Genomic DNA, 26,948 nt, shown 5'->3' with positions numbered 1-26,948 from the left:
CTCACAGCAAGGTACTTAATAAATGTTAAGTGGTAACAACTGCAAATGTAATGCCTGGAAGCTTAGGAAGAGGGATCGCAAAACACCAAGTTACTATGCAATATTTCCTTTTTCCCCCAGACATGAAAAGACAGGCTCAAAGGGAAAAAGGTAATTTAGGGGGTTTAGCTCAGTGGTAAAGCATTTGCCTAGCATGCTGAGGCCCTGGGTTCAATCCCCAGTACCACATCAAAAATAAAGAACAGAGGAGGGTGTTGTGGCTCAGTGATAGAGCACTTGTCTAGCACGGGTGAGGCACTGGATTCTATCCTCAGCATCATGTAAAAATAAATAAATAAAATAAAGGTATTAAAAAAAAGGCAATAAGAAAATTTTAAAAAGTAATCTTGGACTAGCTCAGTGACAGAGCGTGTGCTTAGCCTGCTCAAAGTCAGCACCGAAACAAAACCAAGGGTATTTCCAATCAGATGAAGTATCCATTCTGAAAGGGTTGGTCACGTCCTCCCCAGGTGTCACCAGACCAGGGTCTATCATGTGAGGAAAGAACCAGTGTTTCTCTGCCTACTTTCTGAGGGAACGTCAAGCATCCAGGTGCCCAGGCCTGCAACCGAGCACTCCTTTGGAACTATCCAAGCAAAATGCTGGTCTCTTTGATTGAGTTTGACAGTTTTGTTTTTCCTGGAAAAAAAATTAGTTATTAAATACTCTTTTGTCTTAGACTTGTATTATAATGTTAAATAGAAATGGGTGGAGGAAGTGGTTGCTAACCATTTAGCATTCTGTTCAGAAGAGATATTTATGTTTATATTAAAGGTGGCTAGTGAGTGAAAGAAAAAAAATCAAAAAGTTATCTTTATCAAAAAATTTTATGAGAAGCAGTTGGTTTGAATTTCTAAGTTTTCTATATTGTGTTTTCCTACAGTGAGAATATTTCAACTAAAAATGTGGTGCTGATTTGTAGTAGGGATAATGTGCCAATTTGCTTTTGCCTCTGAGAGTAGGTGTTCTTTAAAAAATATTCTGACATCCTGTCATCAACTCATTCATTCAACAAACATATACTGAGCAGATAATATGTGTGGGTACCATATAGCTAAAGTGATAATAATAACATGTGAATATTTACTTAGAACTTATGTCAGGCACTTTCCCCCTAAGTACTACATACATCGCAGATAGATAGATGATAGAGGGAAATAGATGCATCCCTTCATTTAATTACAATTCTATGTGGTAAGTATTGAATTTGCCCATTTTATGGGTGAGGAAACTGAGAGAGATTACAGAGCTGGTCTTGCAAAAGCCAACCCAGTAGTGTGGTTCTACAATCTGTGCTCTCAACCGCAGTGCCACATTGTCAAACAGGAATAAGACAACTTCTTGGCTCTTTTGGACTTCAAACAGAACACAATGTAGCAGGAAAGAAAGACAAAAACAAAAACACACACAAAAAAGGTCACTTGCTTATGATGACAACATGATTTTTGTGGACAGTAAGTGTGAACAAAGTGCTATGACAACCCAGAAGTGGTGATGCACTTTGCCTGGGGAATGTCTCTGTAAGAGCTTTAGCCCTGGGTACTGCAGAATGGGGTGGCCGTTTGCCAAGCAGACAAGAAGGAAATTCCAGACAGAAGGCAGAGGGCCGTCTGTCCGTGGTCCTCGGAAGTCAAGCTGTGATCTGGCAACAGCAAAAACTTCAAGTAGGGCTACAGGGTGGGAGGCCTGGGCCCTGACGGAGGATGAGACCAGTTCTTGTGTGTAAATAGCCTTTGAACGGACAGACTTGCACAGTGCAGTTCAGTGAAAATCACTTTCTGAATCTAAAGCCTACAAACATGACCCTTTGACTAGATACCTCCCCTGTGCCCCTCCTCGGGGTCCATTAATTAAAGCAGACTGTGGGGCTATGATTTGGGGCAGGAAGTTCTTACTTTGCCTGAGGTTAAACAGTGGGATCCAGGTCTGTGTCCATGTAGTCCCTGTTACTCTGACTCCTGGAGGCTGAGAGGCAGGGGGATGGCTTAAGCCTGCAAGTTTGAGGCCAACCTGGATAACGGGAGGCCTATCTCAAAAAAAGAAGTGGGGTCCAGCCAGCTCTGCTGCCTCTTGCCTTATCTTTAGCTTCTGTAGAAACTCCCACTTGACCACTGTTATTAGGCCACCCTGTAATTTCAAGGGGTGAAGAAACTTGTATTTCCTGCTTCTAGGGTGTCTATTTTATGAGCCATGAAGGGAAATGCACTTTGGGGCTTTTCCCCCAGCTCACATTTGCCTCATCTGCTGGCTTTGGAAATAGCTGTTATAGTTCCTGCCGAGAGCTAAGGGCTGCCCCCGTGCAGGGACCCTGGGGGAAGAATTCAGGCCAAGGTCATGACCTCAAAGCCCCAGATGCCCTGTTACTGGGCCAGAGGGACAGAGAACAAGTTTTGCATATGACTCTGTATGTTATCAGGAAACCTCTTATTCCTTGAGTAATTTCCAGAATGACTTTTAAAAGCTGAACTTAATATCTGGGAAAGTAGCTCGTGGTAAAGCACTTGTAGGTATGTTTCCCAGAATCAGAAAAAGAAAAAAGGACAAGGAAAAAAGCTTCAATTTTAAAAAATGAGGGATGCCGCAGCCCCGAGGACTCGGCGAGCTGTCCCCGCGCCCTGGCGGTTCTCGGCGGACACAACATCTTTGTTGGTATGTGGTGCTGAGGATCGAACCCGGGCCGCACGCATGCCAGGTGAGTGCGCTACCGCTTGAGCCACATCCCCAGCCCTATGTGATAAAGAACTAAAGGTCTACAGAGGCGGAGCTCCTGACCGGCTGCCTGCCGCTGCCCGCCTCCGCGTCGCTGCCGCGCCCGACCGGGACGTCCCGGCACCATGCGGAGGCCTTCCTCCAGCCCTGATTCCCGACTTAGGCTTCCTGAATTAATAAAGCACTGAACTGCTTCTGAACATGTACTTTCTGGAAAATCTTTTTCGTATCTAAAACTTGTCAAAGATTCCAACATGGCGGCGGGCGCGGAGAGATCAAGTCTCTGACCTCTTCAGCTGTGCAGGCATAGGGAGTCGTAAACAACCTAAATCTGTTTGCTCAGGATCACTAGGCAGTGCTGAGCTGACGTGGATCTGGGGCGAACAGTCTGGGCCTCTCAGAACACACACTGAGCCCAGATCAGCCAAATTCAAGCTCCCGTTCGCCTGCTTCCCGCAGACAAACAGCTGTGACTCAGCACTAATCCATCCGGCTGAAACAACTGGTCAGCCCTTCTGATCCTATGGAGGTAAATGCCTACCGAGCCTTCATAGGTAGTGGCCACAGGTTTGAAATGGGGCTTGGGAGAGACAGTAAGGACCCACCCGTTGCATTGGTTGCCCGGCAAAGGGAAACGAACTGTCGCCATTTGCAAGAGACACCACCATGGCAGAGAACTGACATCATCAGACTGCAGCGGAGGAGATAACTTCATTGAAACCTGCGGCTACAGGTGTGTAATTCCCTAGCCTTCCCTCTCCACACATCGGGGAAACCTTAAGGGCCCCTCCCAGCTCTCCCGTGAGCGCAATAGCCAGACCGAGGGAATCAGAGGTGGCGCGGGACCTGCGGCGCGGAACTATCGCTCCCACCAGTGCTGACAGCTGAGGTCTCTTGCACCAGGTACCGGGGGCGTGGCTACCGGAGGGCAAGTAAAATTCGCTGAGGATTCTCAGCCCCAAGCTCTACCAACTTAGGGTCTGAGGGAATGGCAAACTGGAAGAGTGTGCCCAGTCGTTCATGAAAACAGGGCTCCCGGGAGCAGCAGACCTAGCGTGTAGCCAGTATTGTGGTGAGCGGCACCCGTGAGAGGGGCCTGGCTAGAGGAAAAGTGACTAGACACAAGAGGAGGCCCTAGGCACTCAGGATTGGAGACTCCCAGTCTGGGAGGAGCTGCTGCACAGTGATTGGTTCCCGCATATTGACAGGAGAAACTTGGCCTGGTGGGCACAGCGCCACCTACTGGAAGAGAAGTTAATCAAACTCTAAGACTGCATTTATTAGTGTTTTCTTTTTCTTTTTTCTTTTCTCTTTTTTTTTGATTTGGGTTTTTCTTTCATTTTCATTTTTCTTTCTTGTTGTTTTTTTAAATGTTTTTTTTACAATTTTTTTAATTTTTTTTCTTCTAATTTTAATTTTAATTTTTTTTATTATTTTTTAAAATTTTTTTTTCTTTTTTTATTTCCTATTTTTTTCTTCTTTTGTCTTTTCATTTCTTTTCAATTATCTTATCCCCCTTCCTTGAATTCTACCTGCTTACTCTCATTCTCTTTAGTGACTTCTTCCCTTCCCTTCTAATACCTTTCCTCCCAAGAATCAAATAAATTTATAGGAGTAAACAGTAACTCAGCAGTCAAACAGAACAAGAAGTAACATGAGAAGCTTCAAAAAGCAAGGAAAAAAAGGAGTACAAACAATGCAGGACAGCCTAAATATTCAGGAGGACCTAGAGTCATCAGAAAAACGGTCATATAAAGAACTCAAGGAACACCTTAGACAGATGGAATGGAACCTTAAAGAGGATACAAGACAGCAAATTCAAGCAGCGAGAGAACACATTGAGAATGAATTACATAAACAGATAAAAGAAGAAGTTAAGCATCTTTATCAGGAGATGTGGCATCTATACACAAAATCCCAATGGCATTTCTTGTAGAAATAGATAAAGCAATCATGAAATTCATATGGAAAAATAAAAGACCCAGAATAGCAAAAGCAATTCTAAGCAGGAAGTGTGAATCAGGCGGTATAGCGATACCAGATTTCAAACTATATTACAGAGCAATAGTGACAAAAACATCATGGTACTGGTACCAAAACAGGCGGGTGGACCAATGGTATAGAATAGAGGACACAGAGACTAATCCACAAAGTTACAACTATCTTATATTTGATAAAGGGGCTAAAAGCATGCAATGGAGGAAGGATAGCATCTTCAACAAATGGTGTTGGGAAAACTGGAAATCCATATGCAACAAAATGAAACTGAATCCCTTTCTCTCGCCATGCACAAAAGTTAACTCAAAATGGATCAAGGAGCTTGATATCAAATCAGAGACTCTGCGTCTGATAGAAGAAAAAGTTGGCTCCGATCTACATATTGTGGGGTCAGGCTCCAAATTCCTTAATAGGACACCCATAGCACAAGAGTTAATAACAAGAATCAACAAATGGGACTTCCTTAAACTGAAAAGTTTTTTCTCAGCAAGAGAAACAATAAGAGAGGTAAATAGGGAGCCTACATCCTGGGAACAAATTTTTACTCCTCACACTTCAGATAGAGCCCTAATATCCAGGGTATACAAAGAACTCAAAAAATTAGACAATAAGATAACAAATAACCCAATCAACAAATGGGCCAAGGACCTGAACAGACACTTCTCAGAGGAGGATATACAATCAATCAACAAGTACATGAAAAAATGCTCACCATCGCTAGCAGTCAGAGAAATGCAAATCAAAACCACCCTAAGATACCATCTCACTCCAGTAAGATTGGCAGCCACTATGAAGTCAAACAACAACAAGTGCTGGCGAGGATGTGGGGAAAAGGGTACACTTGTACATTGCTGGTGGGACTGCAAATTGGTGCGGCCAATTTGGAAAGCTGTTTGGAGATTCCTGGGAAAGCTGGCAATGGAACCACCATTTGACCCTGCTATTGCCCTTCTCGGACTATTCCCTGAAGACCTTAAAAGAGCATGCTACAGGGATACTGCCACATCGATGTTCATAGCAGCACAATTCACAATAGCTTGACTGTGGAACCAACCCAGATGCCCCTCAATAGATGAATGGATAAAAAAAAGTGGCATCTATACACAATGGAGTACTATGCAGCAATAAAAAATGACAAAATCATAGAGTTTGCAGGGAAATGGATGGCACTAGAGCAGATTATGCTTAGTGAAGCTAGCCAATCCCTAAAAAACAAATACCAAATGTCTTCTTTGATATAATGAGAGCAACTCTGAACAGAGCAGGGAGGAAGAGCAGCAAGAAAACATTAACATTAAACAGAGACATGAGATGGGAGGGAAAGGGAGAGAAAAGGGAAATTGCATGGAAATGAAGGGAGACCCTCATTGCTATACAAAATTACATATAAGAGGTTGTGAGGGGAATGGGAAAATAAACAAGGAGAGAAATGAATTACAGTAGATGGGGTAAAGAGAGAAGATGGGAGGGGAGGGGAGGGGAGATAGTAGGGGATAGGAAAGGTAGCAGAATACAACAATTACTAATAGGGCATTATGTAAAATTGTGGATGTGTAACCGACGTGATTCTGCAATCTGCATTTGGGGTAAAATTGGGGGTTCATAACCCACTTCAATCTAATGTGTGAAATATGATATGTCAAGAGCTTTGTAATGTTGTGAACAACCAATAAAAAAATAAAAAAAATAAAAATGAAAAAATGAGTCAGCATCATTTTTACCAGGACAAGACAAAAGTACCCCAAGACTGCCTGGGACCTAAAACTTCCCCCAAAGCTGGTATCTGATGATTCTATGCTAGACTTTCGGAACATGCTGCTGATCTTGGGAATTTTCTGTCTTGGTTTTCAGATTGATGTGAATAATCTTTAACCAGTCAGGAATCTCCTTGCAAAAGTTTCAGTGGGAACAAGAACACTGCTTCCCCGGTCCTTTTGTGGTAAAGACCCCAAGGTCTCCAGCCTCCATCCCTAGCCCTAAATTGACCCACTGCCTCACCTCCTGACCCTCTTCCCACCTGGGGGGAAACATCACACTGGCCTCTTGGCCAAGACTATACAGCATCTGCACTGGATACCAAAATGGCAGTGCTATGTTTTAAATTTCAAGGTAGACTGAAAACATGTCCTTAAAAGAAAAACAAAAAGGACATGGCATTATTAACTGCTTAAAAATGCCATTGAAATGTATCACTTATCATCACATAGTGGTTTGTTCTTTTTTTGGTTGGGGGGTGGGTACCAGGGATTGAACTCAGGAGCACTCGACCACTGAGCCATATCCCCAGCCCTATTTTGTATTTTATTTAGGGTCTCACTGAGTTACTTAGTGCCTCACTGTTGTTGAAGCTGGCTTTGAACTCGCAACCCTCCTGCCTCAGCCTCCCCAGCCGCTGGGATTACAGGTGCTTTTGTTGCTTAATTTTGAAACATCTCACTTCCTTCTACCCCATCCCAAACCCTAAACGGATGTCAGGAGAATACTCACATGTCTGCAAAGCACTTTGAGATCCTTGGCTAGAAGGCTCTGAGTAAAAGAAAAAATGATACTGTTTTATTGAGTCCTCATTAACCTGTAAAGCAATTTTCTGAAAATAAGGATACACCAAATATTTACCTTGTTTAGTTCTCTTTCTTCTACAGTACCTCACAAGGAGTGCCACTAATAAAAGTAGGAGGACCGAGGAAATCAATGGGATCAACACCATTAATATAAACTCTAGCTGATCTGTGTCCTCGGCGATGTGGGTAGAATTCGTATTTGCAGATACTATTTCTGTGGCTGTTGTAATCAACACACTCGAGGTGGTCTTTTCAACTGTGGCTTCCTTTTCTGGGGATAGAGATGTATCTTCTGATTCGTCACCATTACCTGTGGGGACATGCACAAAACTGAGATTGCCATGGAGACAAAGCTGGTGTGTTATGGTTTCAATGATTTTTGAATTTATCCTAGATACATTTGGTGATAAACTTGATCCACTGCACTTGGCCTTCCAGTTCATGGTGATACCATGTATTGATTTAACATAAATGGAGCTTGAGCTGTGAGTATATTGAACATGGAATCAGTGCCCAGAGATACACCTTCCATCAATGCAGGCAGTTTAGCTTTGACCAGACACTTTGGACACACTTCAACCAAGGGTGTTGGAAGCTTTGTCCTGTCAAGGATAATTTCCCAAGCCAAGTGGTGTGACATTCCAGGTGATCGCCTATAGGGTATCATGATATTTTAATAAAATTTCTGAACAAATCTAAATGTATACATACCGAAAATTCAGTGAACGACATCTAACCCATTTAGATGTCAAGAAATGGGGCTGGGGACACCGCTCAGCTGTAGAGCACTTGCCTAGCAAACTCTAAGGCCCTGGGTTAGATCTCCAGTAACGCCAAAAATAATTAAATGTAAGCAGGTGTAAAGGAATTCACTCTGTGTCCTAATTTTTAATAAAAGGTACTTATCAATAGGAAAGGATGTTGGGCTTTGGAGTGATTACTTAGGTTTCAACATTAGGCCTTCCATTCTGCAAAGTACCAAGTCTGCCCGTGACAAATCCTTCTGGACTCTAAATAAAAAATATGCTGCATATCTCATTTGTAAAGTAAGATTCTCCAAGAATATTCTCCAAATATTCCCTTGGAGAATAAGAAAACTCCACCAATACTTAAAGTTATTCAATAAAATACGTCTGTGGGGCTTTCCTTACTGACAAGGTACAAGCAAGTTTATTGTGTTTGAACCCTGGGTAGTATTGCTAGCCCAGCCTGTGGCAGGTCACAAAGATAGTGTACGTGGAATTTCTCTGCATGGTGAAAAGTGAGATGCAAATGGAGAAGCTGGCTGCTTTATGTCACACTCTACAGTACAGGTTAGACCATGACTCCACTGAATGACGGACCCAGACATAGCAGAGACAATTCAATATGTTAGCCTTGTGATTCAGGTTAAAACAATAACAAAATTTGTTTGGTCACTATTATGAAAGGAGTGTTTGTGTGCACCCCCACCCTATTCATATATTAGCCTTAAGGCTTAATCCCCAATATGATGATGTCCCCAATATGATGGTGTCAGGTGGGGTCATTTAGGAAGTAGTTAAGTTTAATGAGGTCATGAGGGTGGGGCTCCCCAAATGGGATTAGTGCCCTTATAAGAAGAGGAAGAAGAGACCTGAGCCTTCATTCTGCCTGTTCTCTCTTTGCCCTATGAGGATTCAGTAACAGGACAGGCAGGAAGAGGGTTCTCACCAGACCCTGAATCTGCCAGTACCTTGATTTTTAACTTCTCAGTTCCCAGAACTGTTTAAGCCACCCAGGCTATGATATTTTGTTATGGCAGGTGAACTAAGACAGTCACAGTTAATTATTTTGGTTTTATAGATAAACATTTCAGTCTCCCACTTTCATGTCCCAGTAGGAAGAACCAATCAAAAAAAATAAATAAACTTTTAGCTTTCCCTACTGTCAAGGTAATAAAAAAAGAAAAAGAAAAATAGAGTGTGAAGTTAAAAGCTTCAGTTCTGTTCTGGGTCCTCTGAGATCCAATCTTTACCCCTCCAAGTGTGATCTTGGGCAACTTTCGTAATCTTTTGGTCCCAGTATCTATCATTTAATGACAAACTGCATAATATAACTTGATTCTGATTGAGAGTTTTGGGTGGCATTTACCAAAGTGATTATCAAATGGATTCCCTTATCCTGTGGGAGACTGAATTCCCTGGGGCATATTTACGTATGCACATAGCATGCTTTTTAAAGAATTCTTTCAGCATTTCCTTCCCTTTCCCATGTCTCCACTCTGCCTCTCAATCTCCTGCTTCTACTCTACTGATGTCCCCTATATCTTTATGATACCAATCTTCTCCTCCTTTCCTTCAGTTTTCTCTAGCTTCCACATATGAGAGAAAACATTCAACCCTTGATTTTCTGTGTCTGGCTTACTTCACTTAGCATGATGTTCTCCATTTTTATCCATTTACCAGCAAATGCCATAATTTTATTCTTCTTTGTGGCTGAGTAAAACTCCATTGTGTATGTACACACACACACACACACACACACACACACACACACGCATACACACACCATTTCTTAATGCTTTCATCTATTGACAGGCATCTGGTTGATTCCCTTCACACTATATTTTTCCTTGAATCGAGGAGGAAAGGAATGCTTGCAAATCATGAAGTTTGGCAATAAGGTGGAGAGCAAGAGAGGGAGCCTAGGAGGTAGCTTTCTGGCACTAGGGAAACATGAGCAAAAGATTTCCAGAAGCCTCAGCTTTGCCAGGGCTCTTCCTGAGGCTCTTACCCCAGATGCACTGCAAACAAAGCTTCCCAGAATGATAAGATCTTTTCTGTACCTCTCCAGGGGAGACAGATGACGCTCCCAGTGGAACACTCAACCCTCTTTGAGTCCCCACTTGACCTATAGCCACAGGAAAAGAGAAAATAGGGAAGAAAATAAGTTAGCAGGAATAATGAGGACATTTCAACAATTGGAAATGAAAGAGAAATGGAAAGAAGTGCCCCTCATGGTCCTGGGTTGGGTACATGTGTTTTCCAGCATGAGACCATGATGGTCACAGGTGGCCTTCTAGTGTCTATTTAAATAAATAAGAATCAACGGTTCATACCAATCTCTCCCATACCCTCATTTTATTTTTATTTTTCTTACAAGTATTAATTTCCAGGGACTCCTATGACAACCTCCTTCACAGTTCTCCCTGCCCCATCAACCTGAACTCCGTGATAGTCTCAAAATAATGAATAACAGTACCTGGCATTGACTGATTGCTTACTTCGTGATAGGTACTAGGATAAAGGTGTGTTGGTTGATTTGATCTTCACAACTTTATTGTCCACCTCGAATAGGGTGCCAAGAGTCAAATGAGGGCTCTGGTCATAGCTCTGTCACTTAGTTGTAGGAATTTGGAAAAATTCTTTAATCCCTTAATGACTTAATGCTCTGTTCGGTACAACAACAACAACAAAAATATCACCTCTTGGGTCCCCAGTTTCCATCTAGTCCTATATCTCTGTTGTTTCCAAAACATTTAACTTGTTTTTTTTTTTTTTTTTTTTTTTTTTTTAGAGAGAGAGAGAGAGAGAGAATTCTTTTTAATATTTATTTTTCAGTTTTCGGCGGGCACAACATCTTTGTTTGTATGTGGTGCTGAGGATCGAACCCAGGCCGCACACATGCCAGGTGAACGCGCTACCGCTTGAGCCACATCCCCAGCCCAACCTTGTTTTTAATCTAAAATTTTGGACATGTAATATACCCATGGTACTAAGCTCAAAAAGGAAGTTTCTCTATCATCCTTTTTCCCCAAGTCCCTTGGTTTCCTTCCCCAGAGATAATTGCTCTTTCTGCTACCTTCCAGAGAAACCCTATCACACTAGTAAGTATTATTTCCTGTTTTCTTTCTTTTTTTAACACAAATGGTAGCAAAATTTATATACTGTCCTGAATCTTACTTTTTTCTCTTCCAATTTCATCTTGAAATTATTTCATGAGTGTATACAGAGAGCTTTCTTTGCCCCCTCCCCATTGTTTGGAATTCTTTTTTGATGGAAATCTAGATTGTTCTTTTTGTATTTCCAAGCCTGCTACAATATCACTGTGGTTCCTTCCAGGTTTGCACAAGGGCAAGTACAGGGTACCTCAGAAGGGGGGAGGCAGGAGAGGCAGAGCTGGGCACAGCATCACACTACCCTCCGTAGTCTGACCTCAAGGCTTCTCCAAGACAACCCTCACCCAGTGCTCACTCGGGGGAACTGGCAGGATTCAGCCAGGGAAAGGCCAGATGTCCAAGGATCTGTGAGGTCAGAGGAAAGTGGAAACCACTGGGGATCAGCCCTAAGAGTCATAGACAGGGGAGTCGGAAAAGGTTCCGGGGGAGTGTCACAGAATGAAATTAGTAACCAGGAGTGGGTGGGTCAGCAAAGCGCCAGAGGTGAGATTTAGAAAAGAAATCAGAAGTGGATGAAATCAAGATGGAAACCAAAGGAAGAGCCAGGGGTCACACCAGTGGACATGAGTGGAACAAACAGACAGCAGCTCAGGAGACTTTCTCCTAAAGTATTGTAGCTGTTCTCCCGTGACCAGCAGGGTCACAGCAACTTTTAACCCAGTGGACATGGGTTCCCCTGAAACCACCGTGCAGCCTCCCGTAGCCCTCGGGGCTCCAGCCTTTTCTAGTAAACATTTGCCAAGGCCCATTTAGTCCATGGTGACTTCCTGTGGGAGGCTCCTTCTGCTTCCTGGGTACAAGGCTTCTTTCAACCCCGGGGTCCAGCAGCAGGATTCATCTAGTGATGGGCCCTGTGGGAGTTGCAGGGACATTTCTTGTGTTGATCCAGGGCCCCTTGGACACAGCCAGGTTATCACTGAAGGAAGATAAGATCTGAATTCAGAAGAGCTGGGCTTGAGACCTGCTGTCAGTCTCTAGCTGGGAGACCAGGGAAGAGTCCTTTCCCTTCTAGAACCTTCCATTCCTTAAAAGACCCAAAAGTAAGCCTTCTGATCTGCCTCTCCCACAGTGTTAGCATGAAAGCAAAAGAAATAATAAACGTTAGGCAAGAATTCTCCGTTGAACTACATCCCAGACCATGTAATAAGGAATGTGAAGATGTTTCCAAAGCCTTAAAGGGGCATGCACAGGCCAGGTGCTAGTCGATTTGTTATTTTTGTTTCATACTCTTGTTCTTTCCCCATCTCTGTACGTGTCTGTTTCAGTTGTTCCCCGGAAGGTTCATCTGCCTGGTGCTACTTCCTTATTTTATGTTTGAATCTTCTTATCTAAATTTGGATGTATTTCAGGGCACAAGGGGTGGGGCCTGGGGTGAAACTGGTGACACTGCTAAAGAGAGAGAGAGAGACTGAGGGTGGAGAGAGGGACTTTAGCAAACACAAGTGCAGGAGAGAAGAAGAAACCCAAACACAGCCCTTGAAAAGCAGAAAGACCTTGCAAAGCTTGGCATTCGTGTCCCTGAACCTTGCATGTGACCCACCTGCCAAGTCAGGTGTGAGGGCTCAAGGCTGGTGGCCCCAAAGGTGCAGATCCAACACATTGTCTCTCTTTTGGGTGGCCCTGGTTATCTCAAGTGACCTCAACACAAACTCTCCCAGGACTATTATTAGCATTACTAAGAGATAATGGAAACGGTCATGTGACCTCGCAAACAACCTTCAATACCTCCCCTGACTGTAAATCCTAAAGTCCCTGGATAATAAAAACTGCATGGTGTGCAAGGCATTTACAAATGCTTATTTACAATATTCATGCAAACACATCTGGGTCTCATGGCTCATTCATCTGGTGAGGGTCCCTGAGGCCCAGGGCTCCAGCCGCCCAGCCACACAGAGCCCCCTTATCACTGATCTGAGCATCATCATTGTGTGGAAATGACTTTGCTTCTTTGTGACGCAAACAGGCTCACTTCTCTCTTTTTTTTTTTTTTTTTTTTAAGTGGCAATGTGTAACCAAGGTCGTTATTTTGTTTTGTTTTGTTTTTTGACATCTGGTTGTATGTTTCATTTTTGGGCTTGTACTTTTTGGTGCCGAAACCTAGGAATGAAAAATATTTGTTTGTTTGTATTTTGGGGTGCTGGGGGTGAAACCCAGGGCCTCACACATGCTAAGCACATGCTACACCCCTAGTCATTCTAATTTTTAAAATTAGACAGAGTGTTATATACTAACGGCCGGACTGTCAGGCTGCTAATGCAACATGAAATTAAACCAAGGTGAGAGAATATTACTAAACAGGATGTCAGGATGAATGTCGAACCTCAATCAGATACCCCATCTTTCATGTGTTAATTATATGAACTCTATACACAAATTATGGAAACACTTATAATTTAGATGGTGAAATGAAACAGATCGTGGCAGGTGTTAATTGTTCTCTCCTGCTCTGTGGAACAACGGACCATATATGAATTTCAGGAGACTCAGGAACCAAATCCAAGAAGTCTGCCTACTCTTCCTTCTCCCCAGTAGCATTTTGGAAACTGGCTTTGATGTGGTCAGGACAAAACAGGAACAAATGGCCTTACCAGACTCACCAGGCACCCGCCTGTCGAGGGAGGACTGTTTGACAGACAAGGTAGAAGGGTGACACCTCTGGGACACCCTTGCTCATGGACCCCAGACGGCGCGCGGAAGTGCTCTGCTCTTTCTCTAGACCACCTGGCTTCAAAACAGCACTAACCTATCATTTGTTGTTTGAAGTCACCTCCATCATGGACTTCTCTCTGTTCGTCTCCTCCACTGTCCTGGACTCTGTCCTGAGCATCTGGAACCCAGCCTACCAAGTTCAATCAGATCCCCATCTTTCATTTCAGTAGTCCTTCAGGTCACAGCTGTTTGTGGAGTGAACGACTGAAGGAAATGCGGAAGGGGGAGGTGGGTCAGGTAACATTGTTATCACTCCTCTCACCCTATAATCAAGATCTGAGCCAGGTGCTGTGGTGCACACCTGTAATCCCAGTGGCTCAGGAGGCTGAGGCAGAAGGATCTTGAGTTCAAAGCCACCCTCAGCAACTTAGGGAGGCCCTAAGCAACTCAGCAAGACCTTGTCTCTAAATAAAATAAATTAAAAAAAAAAAAAGGGCTGGTGATGTGGCTCAGGGTTTAGTGCCCCTGGGTTCAATTTCTGGTACCTAAGTAAATAAATAAAAGAATCTGATACCCTCCTCACCCGATAACTTCCTTCCAGGAAATACAGGCCCTCCCCCCCAAAAAAAAAAATCCTGGGTAATTAAAGAAATTGCAAAATGCAAAATTATGAGTCCCTAGTGATGAGGTGTCATGTTTAGAGTTCCTTAGTGGGGGGCACGGGGCATTTCACAGGCCTGCCCACACGTGAAGCTCAGGCCACTTGATCCCCCCTGGGAGCAGGACTTGGAAGTGAAGGGGCTGCTGTTTTCACTGGAAGCTCAGTGCTCTATGTATGTGACAGGTTTTAATAAGGGAAAATAGTGACCTAATTTGTTTGTCCTGACATATTTCCTTGAAGAAGAAATGGTCAGAAAAATTGCCAGAGGAAAGCAGTGCAGGTTAATGGCCGAGAGGGTGCTTAGACCCTTTCTCTACAGCCATCAGACACCTACAGGAGACAATGCCTTATGACAAAAGAACATTTAAAAATGTTTCTTTTTTGCTCATTTTGAGGAGGGTTCTCTGGAAAAACACCTTCATGCAGCAGTGGGTTCTGGGGATTTACCTGTGATGCTTTATATTATATATATTTTTATCTCCGTGAGTTGAAAAGTGCCCTGTAATTTCAGTTCACATGTTCTGGCCTTGCACAGTGACACATGTCTGTCATTCCAGCTGCTCGTGAGGCTGAGGCAGGAGGATCAGGAGTTCAAAGCCAGCCTCAGCAACTTAGCGAGGACCTAAACAACTTAGTGAAAACCTGTCTCAAAATAAAAAGGGCTGGGGACCTGGCTCAGAGGTTAAATGCCCCTGGGTTCAATACCTGGTACCCGTCCCCCCCCCAAAAAAAAAGACTTAAAACAAAACAAAACAACAACAACAAAAAAACCTTGTTCTGCCACGAAGGAGATGTTGTTTATTTCTTTAAACATTTTATACTTACTTATTATTTATTTACTTATAGGGAAAGCTTGCTCAATTTTAATCAGATTTTTCCAGATCCTAAGATGTCTCTTGTTGGAAGTTATTGATGTGGGGAAGCTGCATTTTGGGCCCTTTGACTTCACCTTTCCTGCACTGGAATCCTAGCTCGTAGACTTGACAGTTTAAAAAAACAAGTATTTTTATGGGTCAGAGCACATACACATTTTAAAACCTTAAAACAAAATTGTTCCCACCATCAGTAGAATAATAATAAGTACTTTGAAATGGAGCTGGGAGTCATTAAATGATAGTTATCATTTAATCACCTGAGTACTTTTCTACTTTTTGTATATTTCTATCTTTTATTTGAATAACCAATTTCAAAATGACTCCAGAATATCCCCCCAAGGCCCATGTGTTAATTTGGTCTCTAGCCTGTGGCGCTATTGGAGGGTGGTGGACCTTAAGAGGTGGGGCCTAGGGGGAGGTCTTTAGGTCACTGAGGGGGTGTCTTTGAAGGGATTTGTGGGACCCCGGTCTCTTCTTTTCCTCCTTCAGTTCCCGGCCATGAAGTGAGTGACTTCGCTCTACCTCATACTTCCTGCCATGATGAGCTGCCTCCCACAGGCCCCCAACAACAGAGGCCAAGTGCTCCTGGACTGAGACTTTCATATCCTGAGTCCAAGTAGACCTTGATCTTTATAAGCTGATTGTCTCAGGCAGTCGGTCCAGGTGTGGAAAGCTGGCCAACTTCAGAAGAACTTGAAAACAAGTGCTCCCGGCCACGCCCTAGCTGGGCCTGGCCTACCAGGAGACACTGGCAGAGGGAGACACTGCCTACCTCATTCTAGAAATCAGGGAACTTCTGTCCCCACGTCACAGTCCTCAGTCAGCTCAGCAGAGGCTCAGCTTTTCCAGAAAAAAACAACTGTAGGACAGCACAGCAGGAAAGGGCAGGTGTGTGGGATGAACTGTGAGAACAGGAGAGCAGAAAGAGATGAGGTCCGCCTCGCCAGTGGTCCACACACCCCACCCAGAGCTCAGGAGGAACCAGGGAGAGGGTGGAGGCACACCTGTCCCCCAAGGTCCCCGTGACCCCAGGGCTGCAGCACCAGCCTCTGTGGTAGCAGAGGACAAGAGTTAGTTTATGGTTTGAAGTTTTCATACAAGAGGCTTAAGAAGGAAAGAAGTTGCTGAGATCTTAAGAGTGGCAAGGTGGCGCAGGCCTGTAATCCCAGCCGCTCTGGAAGCTGAGGCAGGAGGATCACAAGTTCAAAGCCAGCCTCAGCAACTTAGTGAGGCCCTATCTCTAAATAAAATACAAAAAGGTCTGGGGATGTGGCTTAGTATTTAAACATCCCTGGGTTCAATCCCTGGTACCAAAAAGAGAAAAAAAAGTAGCCTAAGAGGAGCTAAAGGGGTATATTAGATCACTCAGCAAAGACCTGCCCAGGTCCCTAAGGTTGGCTGGCTTCTGATCCTGCTTAACCTTTAAGGAGAATCAGTCCTGCCCTTCCACCTGGATGGGAGAACAGGCCTCCAGTGCTCTGAAGTTCACTGCTGCTGCTTGAGCTACTGCCCTTGCGCTGTTCTCACTCTGTCAACCTCTTCTTTGTATTGATGAATTCCCTCTTACAATTCTGCTCATTGAGTTTTTATTGTGATTCTTTACACTAATAGATTCTTTAATCTACTTTTATTTTTCTTTAATCTACTTTAATCTAATTTTTTTCAGTGATAGTTTCTTTGCTTGTTATTTTGAGTTGTTGATCTAGAACTCAACCTAAATATTTGTCTAATTCATATGTACCCAGCTACATAATCAACATGTCTATAGTCAGTAGGTCTATGATCTTATTCATGGATAAATAGAGAGATGATCTTTGCTTGAGAAAAGATAATCATAATCCTAAATGGAGTTACTAAATTAAATACAAGATGTTCAGTTAAATTTGAATATCAGACAAGCAATGAGTGAGTTTTAGGGTAAGTATGTCTCGTGCATTACCTGTGTAGGTCCCAGAGGTGTACTGACTTGCATGGGATGTACTTATACTACAGAAAAGCATTGTTTACCTGTAACTCACATACCTCGTATCTAGTTACTCTGTAGCTTACTTGCTACATCTGGCAGTCTTACTCAGAAAACAACTCAGTAAACAAGCTTGATCTTCAGAAAGAATAAATTCATTTTTAAATTAACGAACTTAATGTTGTTGGTGACAAAGAAGACATCATGTCAGCCAACCTTAGCAGTCACTGGATTCCTGTTTCTGGAAATGACAATGGAGTGGGAAAGTAGGAAATTCCAGTTCTATGAAATGTAGAAAAATTTCAAAACCAAACCAGATGAATTGGTTTTACTTTAAGGAAAAGAAACAGAACAAAGACAACAGCCAGGCCCCCACTCTTGGAGCGACCTCTTGTTGATGATAGTCACCTTCTTCCATTGGCTCAGGAAACGTTTCTGTGCTGAACTCACCAACGAAGGAAGATTGTCTCATTTGTTTTCTGTTACATACATTTTATTTCTTTTTCAAGTTTTTAAATCAGCTTTGACTGGCTTGAAAACTAGTGTCTATGGAACTTGAAGTCCCTTTGTTTCCCTTTAACAATTCTCCCCAAACGCTTGTAAATTTCTGTCCCTTCTGCAAGTTATCCTGCCGTTGAATGCATATTTCTGGGTCTTCCATATTTTGAGAAGAAGGTGTGTAAGGATGCTTTCTCTGAAGCTACACAGTATTTTTCTACAGGAAAGTGGAGGGAAGGATAATTGTTTTCATTTGAAGAGACAGAAGTGAACCACCTTTAATTCATACATTAAAATATTTGGGGGCTGGGATTGTGGCTCAGTCAGTGGTAGAGCACTTGCCTTGCAGGTGTGAGGTAATGGGTTTGATCCTCAGCACCACATAAAAATAAATAAATAAAGGTATGTGTCCATCTGCAACTAAAAAAATTTAAAAAATAAAAAAATCTGGAATTAGTTCACATCTTGAAATGAAATTATAAAAGTGGATTAAGTAAATATCACATTGATTCAGGTATTACTATAATTTGATTTCATTATTTCAACAAATCTAATCTTGTCTTGAAAATAAGATGAATTTCATGTCATTTGTTTATTGTGCCAGTCAGTCACCACACTTGTGTGGGGACCAATGGCATAACAGCATTATTCTAAATCCTGAGATAGAAGGGTGAATGGGACCAGGCCCCTGGCTCCCAGGGAAATGACTAAGTCAGGACGATGGCATGTAAATCAATAAATATAACACAGACTAATAAACGCCATAATATTTATGTGCACGGAGCATCATGAGGGTGTGGAAGAGAACCTGCTGCATCTGGGGCTGGGATTCAGGAAGTCTTTATAGAGGTGTGGACCACTGAACTGGATCTCAGGGGTTCATCAAGCAAAGATGACAGGGACGAGTGCTGCAGTTGGGGACCCAGGACATAAAAAGGCCCAGGGGCCTGATGGCCTGGTATGTTCATGCTGTCACATCGTAGGGCACATAATGGGACGTGGCCATGGTTAAGAGAGACAGGAACTCAGCTCCAGCTGGTAAGAGGGTGGTCATGATGCCAAGGGGTTTGGAATCTGTCCTAAGAAAATAAAAAACCCTGAAGGGATAAGTACAGGAGGAAAAGGATGTCATTGGTCCTACAGTAAGACCGCCCTGGAAGTTGGGTGAAATGGAGGTGAAATTGGCGGCAAAGACGTGGGTTAAGAAGTTAGCCCAGGTGAAGGTAAGGCGGGTCTAAACGAGAGGGAGCAGAGAATGAACTCTGTGTTGGACACGCTCAGCTTCAGAGTCCTGTGATAGAGCCAAGGAGAGCTGGGTGGAGAGAGCTGACTAGAGGTGATGATTTGGGAACTGTCAGCCCAGGTGTGAGATTAAAGCCATGAAAGTGATAGGAGGGCCCAGGAATAGCATAAGGAATGAGAAAGAAAAGAGGAACATGAAATGAGCAGCTGAAAAAAATCCTTCACAGCCCCAAGCTGAAAAGGAGCAACCAGAGGAGACCTAGGAGAAAATGACACGTCAGGTCCAAGGAAGAGGAGAATGGCAATGATTGATTCAATCTGGTCAGAGCTACAGGGAAACTCAGAAAAGGACAGAAATGGCTCCTCCGGGTGTAGCTGTCAGGAGGCATCATGCCCCACATGGAGCAATCTGGGTGCTGCACCTAAGGCAGGAACCACATTGCAATGGATTTAGAGATGGATAGAGCCAGGCAAGGTGGCGCAGGCCTGTAATCCTAGTAGCTTGAGAGGCTGAGGCAAGAGGATTGCAAGTTCAAAGCCAGCCTCGACAACTTAGTGAGGCCCTAAGCAACTCAGTGAGACTCTGTCTCTAAATACAAGCAAGTAAAAAGGACTAGGCATATGGCTCAGTGATTAAGCACCCCTGGGTTGAGTCCCCAGTACAAAGTAACACACACAGAGACACACACAACAATTAGCAGGGGACCCACCACCTAAATATCGTAGGTTTCCCATATTGATTAGAGTAGCAATGGCAAACTTTTTCTTAAAGGGCCAGAGAGTAAATATTTCAGATTTTGTGGGTCAAGAAGCAAAATACAAGCCAGGATGCAAGTATTTATTTATATAACTATAAAATTATAACCATTTACAAATGTAAAGAATATTCATGACTTTAGGTAGAACAAGAAAAAAACAGAAGCTGGCTGGGTTTGGCTACTGGGTCTTAGATGGCTAAAGCTTGGACTACAACCTTTATTTCTGAAAGGATTTCAAGTTCAAAGCCAGCCTCATCAACTTAGTGAAGCCCTAAGGAAATTAGCAAGACTTTGTCTCAAAATTTAAAAATACATAAAAAGGCCTGGGGATGTGCTCAGTGATTAAGCACCCTGGGTTCAATCCCTGGTACAAAACAAAACAAAACAAAAAACAAAAATCCTTTTAAAATAAATATAACAATTCTGTGCATAATAATCTCTTTAAAAGGTATTTTTTGAGGTAAGGGTCTTGCTATATTGCCCAAGCTGGTCTCAAACTCCTGGGCTTTAAGTGGTCCTCCAGCCTCAGCCTCCTAAGCATCTGGGACCACAGGTGTGTGCTGTCATTTCCTGCTTGTGTATAATTATTTTCCATCAACTTTTTTTTTCCATCGACTTTTTTGTCAACATGGTTTTTGAGACTGATCCATCTTGATACATGTGGCTCTAGTTCATCAATTTTACCTGCTCTTATACCAAAGTGGGGCAGGGCGGGGGGATAAGAGGGGGATGGAGGAGGGATGGGAAAAGAGAAGAATAGTGGCATGAACCTCACCAAAATGTCCTGTTACATATATGAATATACCACAGGGACTCTCACCTCATGTATATCTACAAGGCACTGATAGAAAACAACAACAACTAAAAAACATTAAATAGAAGATTAGTAGAACAGAAGGAAGGGAACAGGGAAGGAAGGAGGGATGGAGAAGGGAAAGTACCGGGGCCTGACTTAGAGCAAATTGTATCCCCTGCTTGTATAATTACATAAATGAACACTGATGCTACCTATGACTTTTAAAATGAATAAAAAATCTCTTATAAGAGTAATTGCATATACTATATAAATTCCAAAATTTGATTTTGTTTCCATTTTACAGATGGGAAAACTTGGGTTTGAAATAGTTGAAATTATGCTCAGGGTCACTGATGGGTTCCTGATCCCATGTTGAATCTTTTCCAGAAAGAAGAGAGAAGATCACATCAATAACACTCAGGGTGCTATTTTTTCATTTTGTTCAATGTATCTAGAAGTCTTTTTTAACCATAAATACATGCATAATTTTTATATAATACCCAAAATCATGACATATGGATGAGCATATTGCTCAGTGGTGTGCATGTGCTACATGCTGTTTTGTGAAAATATATATCTCAACTGCCAAAAAAAAAAATCTTTTTTATCTGCTTTGGTGTCTCATTCTATAACTGCACAAAGTCTTATTTTTCCTCCTTCTGTGAATGGACATTTAGGTTGCTTTCTCTCTCCACCCCCAGTTTTTACAAATGATGCTATAATCAGCGTTCTTGGCCACGTCTCTTTGCTGTACATTTTTGAGTGATCCAGGAGTCAATTCTTGGGATTGTGGAGTGAAACTGTCTTCGGGTCACTAGATATTTCTAAATCATGCTCCAAAATAGTTGTATAGAAAAATCAGGAATCTGATATACTTGAGAGCCTGAAACTTCTCCCAGTGTGCTACACCTAGAAACATTGCTTGAAAATAAGAAGTGACCTTTTAAATGCATAAAGAAATCACAAGAAAGCCAGGAAATGGCCCAGAAAATGGGGGGGGGAGAGAAATCAAAAGAAGGTTCTAGAGGAAATGAAAAGCCATATCGCCTAGTGAGGATTTCCCAAAATAAAGATTTGGGCCGCCAGGGGCCCTAAGAGATCACATAATGCTTTTGGGAGGCTCCTATTCATCCACCAGGTGAGAAGCTAAAGTTAAAGCCCCAGGTCATGTGTTTTATTTTTAAAGCTGCTACAATGGCCTTGGCAAAGGTCAAAGCTAGGGGAGGTGATCTTGCCACCTGTGGAACCCACCCTGAGCCCTCTGTGACCGTTTCTTTTATTTTCTGCCTCCTTCCCTTCTCAGAGCTGGGGATGGGACCCAGGGCCTCATGCCTGCTGGGCCAGCTCTCTCCCACTGAGCTATGACCTTGACTCACTCTGATTTTCCCTATTCTGCTGTCTCCTTGTCATTGGCAATGGCTCTAGTCTCCTGGGTCCCACCACCGGGTTGGCTCCATTGCCGGGTCTAGTTCTGTTCACACTCATGCTGAGGCTCTGGTACCTCCTCATGCAGCCCTTGGAGGCTGATCCCTGATGCCTTCCCCCTTCCCAGTCCCGCTCTTGGCTGAGGTTAAGCCTAAACTCCAGTCATGAGCTCTCCTCAAGCCTGGCACTTCCCTGTCACCACTTCTTCCAAATCCTCGTTCACGGTGGCAAGACAGGAGTTCTACTAGATAAGAATTGGAGCTGAGAGCACTTGACAATAGCTCAGTGATGGGATCAGAGGGCTTGGGGTTCAAGGAGATAGGATGAGCCTTCTTCTGTGTGCCAGGTTTTGCCCTCGGTGCCCCCAAAGATTCCATGAGTGCACGTGAACAGAGACAACAAGCAGCAAGGTTAGGTCTACACACACTGCAGAGGAAAGTCATCATAGTGCCAGGCGCGGTGGTGCACGCCTGTAATCCCAGAGGCTCAGGAGGCTGAGGCAGGAGGATCACGAATTCAAAGCCAGCCTCAGCAAAATCGAGGCACTAAGCAACTCAGTGAGACCCTGTCTTTAAATAAAATACAAAGTAGGGCTGGGATGTGGCTCAGTGGTCAAGCACCCCCTGGGTTCAATCCTTGGTATAAAAAAAAGAGAAAGTCATCAATGAGATGACAAGAGCTTAAAATAAAAATATTTTTTTAAAAAAGGAATAAATAACCAAGGTTAAAAAACAAAGCTGAACTTTGTTTTTTAAAAGGATAGACTTTCTAGAAATGCAAAATAGGATCATCAACATCCAAAGGCCAATGGATGGGTTAAGCAGCAGGATTGCACTGAATCACCCCCTACCCCCTCCACCCCAGCTGCAGTTCCTGTTTCTCCACACCTTTGCCAACATTTGAGGGTGATGCAAATGATACACAGGCAGGCGAGTTGAGGTTGCATACAGAACTGAGCTCATCCATCCAACAGGGCGCCTCTTCTCTGTTCCTGGGATTCAGAATTGTAGACACAGGAGGACTTTAAACCTCACTCCCTCTCTACCTCTGTTTTTCTTGTGATTTTTATTTTTATTATTCGTATTATTCTGTCTTGTTTTTTTGACAGGTTGTTTCAGTGTTCTGTGTGGTTTCTTTCGTCTTTGTCCCTGAGTGCACTTGGTCCTTGGGGTCAGTTTCCACAGTAGCTCTGCTTGACATAGCCACTCTCTCTCTCCCAGGTCCCCACCCCCTGAAGCCTCTTACCTAGTGGCTTTGGCAGTCTGCTTTTCCTGCTTCTGGTCTTCCCTAAACTAATCCCCAGATTCTCCGATTGCTCACTCTGCACTATTTGGGCTCCTCCCTTCCCGGTTGGCTGCTCAAGGTTTAACCCAGCGTTCACCATCCCTTTCCCTGTCAATCAGTCCCCAACCCAATGCAAACAAATGTAACCCTATTATTAAAATGCCGTAACTGTGAAACTGGGCCAACAGCTAGGTGATACATCTATAGCAAGGAAAGTACCAGAGCCATGGTTTCCCAAATCCACTAGACATCAAGCCTGGAAGAACAGGAAAACCCCAAGGTAGTATGGTATGTGGCTAGAGCAGGGATTTTTGAGGAAGAATTTTACTTAGGTCCACTACTTAGCTGTGTGATCTTGGGCAAGTCACTTAGCCTCTCCGTGCTTCTACTTTCTCCTATGTAAAACAGGGATAACAGAGTCCACCTTATAAGGTTGTTTGAGAATTAAATGAGTTAGTTTATGTAGTGTTTAGAACAGCATCTGACATATAACAAGCACTGTAATGTTACCTATCAGTCTTATTAACTCTTGAAATTGGGACTGTCTCAGGAAATAGCAGATGGCAGTCCTAATCATTGATGTGAGATATCAGATTCTACTGTGTAAGAAAGTGCAGCTTCAGTTATGCGGCTGGTATGTTCTTCTACTTTTCTCTCCTTCTCAAGGTTCATGCAGTAATTGTATGGATCTTACTCTTCTGAAACAGAACAGAGAATCTTCCAGTCCTTCCAGTGTTTGCCTCTGGCCATCAGAAAGTCACCGACACCTTGTTTCTGCCTCGTGCTCTTTAGCTCTCCTTTCTGTAACCGCCTCTGCTTGTGGCAGCTAAGAAGTCCCATGTGTTTGGTGTCTGGGAAGTTCCTTTAGTTTGCTGACCCTGTGAAGCTGACATGGACAGAGCACAGCATAAAGAACAGAGATAGAAGCACTTCCCTCCACTGCACGGCAGAGTGTGGCCCTGAGCTTGAACTTCCTGAGGATCCTTCGCGGCCAAGACGTGATGGCCCAGAGCTTTTTAAACCATGATCATCTATTTGGTCAAAATCCCAGAAAAGCTGTTTCCTTATTTGTCTTCTGGTGAGCTCCAAGTGGATTATTTCACTTGGGATAGCACTCAATTCCTGCATCGGGCTGTCTGTCCACACAAAGAGAAGAGATATTGACTCCAAGGTCTCACGCTGGTCTCATGCAACTGCAGTGTCATATAATGTGGCCTGTTTGTTGTTAACAAATGCTGAACTTGGGATATATCTCAAAATACAGATGCAAGGTGAGACTCTGGCTGGTCAGTAGATTGGTTTCTTCTACCAAAAATCCCCAGATGACTTCTTGTGACATTTATAAACTGACTCATATCCTGAAGTCTCAGGCACCATTAGCTCTCAAGCATATACACTAATTAATTTTAAAATTAAGCCTTAGTTTGGAATAGCCTTTCCTTTGATTAATGTCAAAATAATAAGCTTTTATTAAGCAGCTTTTTCAAGTGGGCGTTTTTGCATTTTTCACACACGGGGCATCCAGGCAGGGCCAGTTAGCATATTCAATTATGTAGCCGATCCCTGCGGTCTCCTGAAATGCAGATTTCATCTTTGACTTCTTCTATTCCAAACTACCTGTTTTTAAGAACTCATCAGTTTTCAGTGATCTGCTTCATATCCAGTCTACGGATGATGTTAGCATTTACAGCAATTATTGAGTTCCTAATTTATGCCAAGCTCTTGTAGGACTTAGGGACAGCCAAAAATAAATTAAAGGGTCTGAAGGAACAGCTCAGTGGTGGAGCACAAGCTTAGCACAGGAGAGGCCTTGGATTTGATGCCCAGCACCAAGTTATAATAATAACAATAGTAATAATTTTTAAAGACATGAACTAAAGAGGATTTTCCTTGAAGGTGCTCCCCATCTGGTGGAAGGAGATATGGATATGTACACAATTAGGGTTCCAAGCAATTATCTGTGTTAACAGAAGTTCAGGACCATGGAAATGTGACAGGGGATAAAACAGAGCTCCAGGGCAGGGACTGTGAACAGAGACATCGAGAAGGAGGCCATAGCAGGGCCTGTAATCCCGAAGGCTCTGGAGGCTGGGGCAGGAGGATCCCAAGTTCAAAGCCAGCCTCAGCAACTAAGGGAGGCCCCGTCTCAATGTCTCAAAATAAAAAGGGCTGGGGATGGGGCTCAGTGGTTAGGAGCCCCTGGGTTCAATTCTTGGTCAAAAAAAAAATGTCATATTTAATCTGAGCCTTTTAAAGTTATAGAGTAATTGTGCTCCTCTTTTAGCATCTCCTGAACTACAGACACCTCCATTCAATCGTTTTTCAAGAGCTCAAGAAAATACTCAGGCATAGCCAAGCACAGTGGCTCATGCCTGTAATCTCAGAGGCTTGGGAAGCTGAGGCAGGAAGATCATGAGTTCAAAGCCAGCCTCAGCAAAAAGCGAAGTGCTAAACAATTCAGTGAGACCCTGTCTTAAAATAAAAAGGGCTGGGGATGTGATGTGGCTCAGTGATTGAGCACCCCTGAGTTCAATTTCTGGTACTACTGCTACTACTACTACTACTACTACTAATAATAATAATAATAATAATGGAAAATACTCAGGCAACGCTAAATATTACTCTCAGGGGAGCATTGAGAGGCACATAAATATGCAGAGGTGGCATGGCTAAATTCTGCTCGGCTAAGTTCTTCTCCTTTAAGCAATGAGCAACAGTCTCCTAGGAACTGGTCCACAGGTCTCGGCAGCAGAGAGAGTGATTGGTCTCTGGAGGAAGTGAAAAGAACGCTGGGGTAGAAATCAGAAGCGTTGACTGGTAGCGGGACTTAGTCATCTCACCTTCTGTCACTTGGTTGCTCTCTGTCCCCACAGTATGGCTTGATCTTGCTACTAGTGATCAGCCTCATACCCTTTCCAGGGATGATTTAGTGTTTATCAACAATTATTGAGTTCCTTATTTAGGCTGAGCCCTTACAGAGTTTGAGGAAGTCAAAGATGAACTAAAGAGGGTTTCCCCTTTAGTTCACTCCTAGAGGTGCCCAGGGCTCCTTCATGTTCCCCTGCAGCCTCAAAATCTTGTGTGTAAAACAACACCTTGATCCCAAACTCATTTTGAGCCACTTATGCCAGTCCCAACCAAACATCCTTCCAGTGCACACGGTGAGCCTTTGCTGGCAGCCTTCCGCCTCAGATGTCTGGGGACACACCTGGAGAGCACCCAGTTGTGGGGCTGGGAAGGAGGGGAGCTGACAGTTAGCCTCAAAGTCAGTGGCTGATGTCCCTGGTCCTATTTAAAGAACTATAGCTTGAGAACTTTCCTTCTGCTTCAAACACTGCTGTACTCTAGCAGCAGTCGGTATCCATTGACAGAAACCCTGGGCAGCCACCTTATGTACCAAGGGCGGGTCAAACAGAACCTTAAGAAGCAATGGAGACTGATCTTGCCTGTTGTAGCAACTCTCAAGAGTACATCAATAGCTACTTTTAGCATAACATATTGAGATTTAATATTTTACCTTTTCCAATTCTTTTACTTGGCTACGATCATTACTTTTTCAAACAAACCATCA

The 26,948-nt window shown here is 43.3% G+C and overlaps 1 protein-coding gene across 2 annotated transcripts in view; it reads right to left on the bottom strand.

The window, feature by feature from the left end:
* Window positions 1-26,948, bottom strand: part of TMEM154 (transmembrane protein 154) — a 47,377-nt gene that overhangs the window by 19,732 nt on the left and 697 nt on the right. For both annotated transcript variants that reach the window (XM_081304306.1, XM_081304305.1), the window contains exons 2-3: window positions 7,363-7,617; window positions 7,234-7,272 (exon numbers count right to left, since the gene is read on the bottom strand). In XM_081304306.1, coding sequence (XP_081160432.1) covers window positions 7,234-7,272; window positions 7,363-7,617 — 294 coding nt within the window. The remainder of the gene's footprint in view (window positions 1-7,233; window positions 7,273-7,362; window positions 7,618-26,948) is intronic.

The sequence above is a fragment of the Spermophilus citellus genome (genome assembly GCF_964194105.1).
Source record: "Spermophilus citellus genome assembly, chromosome: 8".
Classification (NCBI taxonomy): Eukaryota; Metazoa; Chordata; class Mammalia; order Rodentia; family Sciuridae; genus Spermophilus; species Spermophilus citellus.
The sequence above is the reverse complement of the archived record's forward strand: the minus strand, read 5'-3'. Positions and strand labels throughout refer to the sequence as shown.